Source organism: Manacus vitellinus, unplaced genomic scaffold (assembly GCF_001715985.3).
Source record: "Manacus vitellinus isolate BGI_N305 unplaced genomic scaffold, ASM171598v3 scaffold_112_pilon, whole genome shotgun sequence".
Lineage (NCBI taxonomy): Eukaryota > Metazoa > Chordata > Aves > Passeriformes > Pipridae > Manacus > Manacus vitellinus.
Window position 1 is genome coordinate 450,074 of NW_021938853.1, and position 6,000 is coordinate 456,073.

The following is a 6,000-nucleotide window of genomic DNA, read 5'->3' on the forward strand; positions in this document are numbered from 1 at the left end:
GCAGGATAGGCCTAATTAATTCTTGTGGAAAGTCCAGGAGGGGGGTAGCCCCCTTGAGGGCACTGTTTGTACCCTGAGCACAGCAGTCAGGAACACTTGGGGCCAGCCTACCTGGCAACCAGGATTGCCAGCTTAAGGGCAAAAAAACAGGATTAGCTTTATTCTTGTCAGTTCTGAGACACAGACCTCACCTGACCAGGGCAGGCAGGAGCAGGCACACACAGACCAGCTGTGAGCTCCTCTGTGCCTCAGCTACATAAGGGCCTTGTACCTTTTCAGTGCTGTACACTGTACTTAGCTACCTACAGCCAGGTAATGTGACAGAGGGGGAAACAAAACCTATCCTCTTTTCTCCAGCTCCCCACCCCAAACACCCTGCAAAATAAAACAATCTCAAGACTTACTGGACAAGGCAAAACATCAGCAAGACTGCCTTCATCCTTTTCCTAGTAAAGGCATCCCAGCCTCTAAAAACTAACCTCAAATGCCATAAGTAATGCAGTAGATGCAGGACAGGAATTAAAAACACCATTATCCATGCCCATCCTGCAGCATGGCCAGGCTCCTGCCATCTCCCATGGGGGTGCCCAGCTCTGGGCAGCTGCTGCAGTACAGGTCAGGACAGTGTTGCTGACATGAGGGCAACAGCCTTGCAGCCTGTCAGCCTTTCCATGAAAAGCCTGGAATGGCTCAAATCCTCCTCAGTGCTGTATTGCCCCTACCCAAGCAGCTGGCCCAACTGCTCAGCTGTTGAAGAAGCAGCAAATGCAGCCCTGCTGATGGATTAGCCAATAGGGATCATATTCCAGCAGTGGAGCAGCATTTGGCTAAGGAAGGCCTCAGCTGTGCAGGCCATTGACTGAGCTGCACCAGAGCAGCACTGTCAGTCACAGAGCCAGCCCCCAAAACCTGGGCAGCCTGTCTGGGCTCCCAGTTCCCCACAGTACATAGGACTTCTTTACCTTCCACCAGGTCCTCAAATGCCACATCAGTCCCAGCTCCAGCTCTCTCCTGGGTCAGCATGGTTAGCAGGATGCTGGGAAGGAGCAGTAGCAGACACACTCCAAGGCATTGCATGAGCAGAAAGCTTGCAAGCACAAGAGACTGTTCACTAAGCTTTTTTGTTCATCTGCCTAACTGGAATTGTTTGGTGCACTTAGGATTTAATACCTGTGGTAACCTAGTTCTGTACAGCCCTTAAGCTGCACCTGGGGTGCAGCAGTCCAGCATTACAGACACTGTCCCACAGGCTGCCACGTGGTCTGTCACCCATACTGGGTATGTTGCTCAGCCCCTGACTTTACGGTACCTGATACTGGGTGTCTCTGTGTTAAGACCTCAATTCATGAGGCAGCACAGACAGCCTGATCCTCTCACGACCTCACACCTAAGCTTTCTGTCAGGCTTCACCTTTCACTCCACATCTGTTTCCTGGCAAGTGCAGTCAGCCTGACCCGCCTGCTCTTTTCTGCTGCTCAGGTATGCTTGTGCCAGCCTGCAATGCACCCGAGTGCTGAGCATGGTCTTGGAAAGCAAAGCTATTTGCATAAGCACAAGCCATGCCTTGTGTTCCCTGTCAGTCCCTCATCCCCAGCGAGGAGATGGGAGCAGCTTTTCTTGGTCAGAGATAGCACAATGAACACCCCACATACCCCTGTTTAAGCTTCCCTGGCTGGACTAATCCCAGATTTTAGAAACCAGACAGGGACCACTTACTGCAGCCAACAAGGTGAAGGGAGCAACTACTGCTAAGGCAGCTTTACTCACAGTCAGTCATGCTTTGCCTGGCTTGTGTCTAAATCAGTACCACCTACAAATCCACAGTGTAAGGAGGCACGTGGTTGGATACATATCCCCTCCTTGCCCACCCCTGTAGCACACACAGGAGCAAGCAGATTAGAGCAGGAAACAGCAGAGGAAGCAGCCATTGCAAGTTTGGGTTTATTTCACTATGCATGGGGCAGAAAACAAAACAAACCAAGCTATAACTGTTAGCTGAACTTAATGGCTTTGACTTTGAAGTCACCCTCCACAGCCAGGTATTGAATTTTCTCCATGCCCAGCCGATTGGGGAACTTGAACTCCGCCTCAGGCAGCTTCACCGTGGCCTCAGTTTGATCGAAGGAGATGCACATCTGTAGAGAGCCACAAGGAGAAAGGTTAACACATCACAGCTCCCAGGCCTCCCTCATTCCCCACTACTCCAGTCTGGGTGTGGGACAGGCGAGGTGGCTGCTGGTGCAAGGCCATGCTCACCAGCTCAGCCTCCTCCCTGCCCAGCAGAGGCATGGAGGGCAGGAAGGGGGTCTGCTCTGCCCCAGGGTCAGCTCCAAGTTTCTGCAGCTCCAGAATAAGACAGACCCAGTCTGAGTCTCAGGGCACTGTTTTAACTGCTCTGAGTTGTGTGGCTTGCAAAGGAAAGCCAGAGTGGGGCACTTAACACATCTGAGCTGTGGGGCATTGGCTTGACAGCTCATTGGCTTTAGCTGCAAGACTCTTCCCCTGCTGCTTATTCCCTTTCCATGCCTGCTCCTTCTGCTCCACAGAGGCACAGGCAGCATTAAAGAGCTGTGCTCTTGGCCCTTCAGTGCTCAGTACCAGGGCCTTGTGCACCCTCAGGCCTCACCTCAATCTTGTCACCATGCTGGAAGGGAAAGTCAGCCTTCCTGTCCTCCTCACCCCACGTGCCATCCTCCTTGGAATTGCACACGATGGTGTTGATGTCCCCATGACAGTCAAAGCGAGGGTTGAAATGCAGCATGAGGGTGTTGCTGTCCTTCCCAACGTTCACAGCAAACCTGGGGAAACAGTCAGTGCCAAGGAGGTGCCTGTGAAGCAGCTCCAGCTACCCAGTGCTGGCAAGCTGAACACAGCAGAAGCTCTGTTCACACCCCAGTGCCACATCAATTCATTCACCGTGATCCTCCTCACTCACCCTTTGGCATCAGACTTGATCTTCCCTTTGACCTTGATGCACTCACCAGGCTCGATGTCCAGCTGAGTAACGACCAGTCCCTGCAGGGCCAAACCACAGGGGTTAGTCTGTCCCAGGGCAAGGCTTCCAGTCCTGCTTGGGCCAGGGCACAAAGCAGCTCTGGCAGACCCAGACACCAGTTCTGTGCTAGAGGAAGGGTTAAGTCAGGCCCAGCTGCCACAGGGATCTCCCACTCCCCTAAGGTGACACAGAGCCTGGTGGCTTGACCCTGGCTACATGCCAGGTGCCTGCCAAAGCCATTCTATCATGCCCCTCCACAACAAAAGGTTCATGAGTTGAAATAAGGACAGGGAGAGGTCACTCACAGATTACTGTCACAGGCAAAACAGACTCGACTTGCATAAATTAATTGAATTTATTATTAATCAAAATCAGAGCAGGATAATGACAAGTAAAACAAACCTTAAGAACACATCCCCCCCACCCTTCCCTCCTTCCCAAGCTCTACCTCCTCTCCCCACCAGAGGTACAGGGAGACAGGGAATGGGGATTACAGTCAGTTCACCACTGGTTGTTTTCTGTCACTGCTCAGGGAGATAAGTCTTTCCCCTGGTCCAGCATGTAGTCCTTCCCGCAGGCAACAGCTCTCCATGAGCTTTTCCAACATGAGTCCTTCCCATAGGCTACAGTTCTTCACAAATTGCTCCATTGCACAGGTTCAAAGCCTTCTTTCAGGGATCCACTTGCTCCAGCTTGGTCTCCTTGTGGATCTCTGCCCCCCACAGACCTCCATGGGCTGCAAGGCACAGCTGCTTTACCATGGTCTTCACTGCAGACTGCAAGGGAACCTCAGCTCTGGCTCCTGGAGCACCTCTCCCCTTCCTTCTTCGCTGACCCGGGTGTCTGCAGGGCTGTTTCTCTCGCGTATTCTCACTCCTCTCTTCTCAGAGTGCAATTCCTTCTGCGCCACAGCTTTTGTTCCTTAAGCGTGTTATCACGGAGGCATCACTGCCACCTCCGATGGGCTGGGCCTTGGCCAGCAGCAGGTCCCTCCTGGAGCCAGCTGGCATTGGCCCTGCCGGACATGGGGGAAGCTTCTGGCAGCTGCTCACAGAAGCCACCCCTATAGCCCCCCCACTCCCCAAACATGGCCATGCAAACCCAGCACAGGAGGGGATTCAAGAGCAGGGGACAGGCACTGCTTTACCAGCTGCTGCAGAAGCAACGTTGCTGACTTGTACCTAACCACATCAGCTCAGGTAGGGAGACCAATTGCAAACTAGTTGACTTGGGCACTGCCACCCAGCCCCAGCTGTCGTTGCCCTCCTGCCTGCTCCCTGCTCTGCCCACACCCAGACTGCCGAGGTCAGGTTCCCCCCCGAGTCACTAAACCACTTATCTCCACGGCACTAACTCTGCCTTCTGGCTCTGCTTCTAGTGCAGCGCTGGAACTCAGCACTCAGGGGGTCTTTCGAGGAAAGTAAAGCTGGGGGGACAGGGGTGGGTTAGAATACACTGCCAGCCTGCTTTCCTCTCCTGTTACAATAGGAGTTAACCCAGCCCTGTACCCAAAAGGCATTTTGCCAGAAGGAAAACACAAAGTTTAAGGGAAAAAAAAAAAGTATAAAGGGTATTCAAACTGTAGAGTTACAAATAGACCCAAACCTTTAGACTACTTGAGGATAGAAACATTCCTCAGCTTTCCCACTTATAACATGCTCGAGGAGGAGAGGAAAACCGGCTGGTCAGTCCTGTTCCTCCCACAGCCATGTATCAGCCTCGCACTTCCTCTCAGCTCATTCTTTTCTCCTCCTACCTCTGGCACCAGGCCCAAAGTCCATACACAGCCCAGCCCTAGTCCTGCTTGTCACACCAGCCAAAAAAGGCACTCACTTGCTCCATGCTGCAGACACCAGCCCCACCAGGCAGGACACCCCCGAGCCCCTTCTCCACAAGCCGGAGTAACGCAGCGCGCAGCTCCAGCAGCTTAAATCCCTCGGGCAGGACCATCACATGATTGGAGTGGGGGGGGCGACGGTGGTGATCGATTGCAGCTGTTCGGGGATGGAGCTTCCCAGCCATTTAAAGGGGACAGCGGGAGATCTGTAGCGATACTGCTCTTTGCAGGCAGAAAGTGTATGATTTTAAGAGCTAAGTGGTTGTTTGCTTCTGCGTGATCCTGGCAATCCTCGCTGTAAGCTCTCCTAGCTGCTATGCAGTGTCTCTTGGCTCCTATCCCAGGAGCCGGAGTGCAGCTCTGTGATAGCAGCGAGGTGCTTTTGTTAAGCGATCTCTGTCTAAAATCAGGATTGGAGTCCTCGTGTTACTGCTGCAAAGTGAGTGCCTCTGTGGATACGTGTTCTCCCAGCCCAGCCTCGTGCCTGCAAGGCCTGGACTGACGGGAGCCCCTGGGTACAAATCATCACTGCCTGCAGTGAAATGAAACTCAAGGGTTTGGTATAGTCCATGTCGGTATTTAAAAAGTGCCTGACAGTTCAGGTTGGTGGTGTGGGGCTCTAGCAGATGTGAGAATTCAGGCTGCATCTTTTGAAAAGTAGCCTGATCTCCCTGGTTCCAGTTGCAAATGGCTCCAGAGGGAAAAGAGAAATGCTTTGTTAGCTGAGGAAGAGGCAGGACAGGCCAGTGTGCAGCTGAGAGGACAGGAGAGGAGCCTGCTCTCCCAGCCAGTCCCTAATGCCTGCTATTCCCCTTTCCTAAATCCCTTAAAAGCACCCAGCATGACTGCCCCGAGGGCCTTTGCGGGGCAGGGCGGTGAAGGTGGGAGCAGCTGCAGTGCTTTGGGGGCCTGTGTCACTGGATCAGCTTGTACTGTGCAGTGGCTTTAGCAGTGTCCTCAGCCCTCCGTGCCTCAGTTTCCCTCCTACCTGCAGTGACACTACTGACATGCAGCTTCACAATCCCACCTGTAAACCCACAGTCAGAGCTGCTGGATAAATGCAGTGTGCTACTTGTTGGCCGAGTCATGACCAGCCTGTGAGACACCTGCCTGCAGGTAACTTTTGGAAGGGCTGCACAGGGCACCTCACAAAACAGTGCAGGAATTT

The 6,000-nt window shown here is 53.1% G+C and overlaps 1 protein-coding gene across 1 annotated transcript; it reads right to left on the minus strand.

Moving 5' to 3' along the window:
• Positions 1-1,921: 1,921 nt before the first annotated feature.
• Positions 1,922-4,960, minus strand: LOC103758385 (16 kDa beta-galactoside-binding lectin). Its single transcript, XM_008924638.2, has 4 exons — positions 4,829-4,960; positions 2,936-3,015; positions 2,627-2,798; positions 1,922-2,135 (listed from the first exon to the last, which is right to left on the minus strand). The coding sequence occupies exons 1-4, from the start codon at positions 4,943-4,945 to the stop codon at positions 1,992-1,994; spliced, it is 513 nt and encodes a 170-aa protein (XP_008922886.2). The 5' UTR covers positions 4,946-4,960; the 3' UTR covers positions 1,922-1,991.
• Positions 4,961-6,000: the final 1,040 nt, after the last annotated feature.

Excerpts from the sequence above, each read along its gene's own strand:
- LOC103758385 (XM_008924638.2), bottom strand. The coding sequence starts at position 4,945 with ATGGTCCTGCCCGAGGGATTTAAGCTGCTGGAGCTGCGCGCTGCGTTA. Across the intron at positions 3,016-4,828 it reads GTGTCTGCAGCATGGAGCAA|GGACTGGTCGTTACTCAGCT; the intron begins GTGAGTGCCTTT and ends TTGGCCCTGCAG. Across the intron at positions 2,799-2,935 it reads ATCAAGTCTGATGCCAAAGG|GTTTGCTGTGAACGTTGGGA; the intron begins GTGAGTGAGGAG and ends CTGTTTCCCCAG.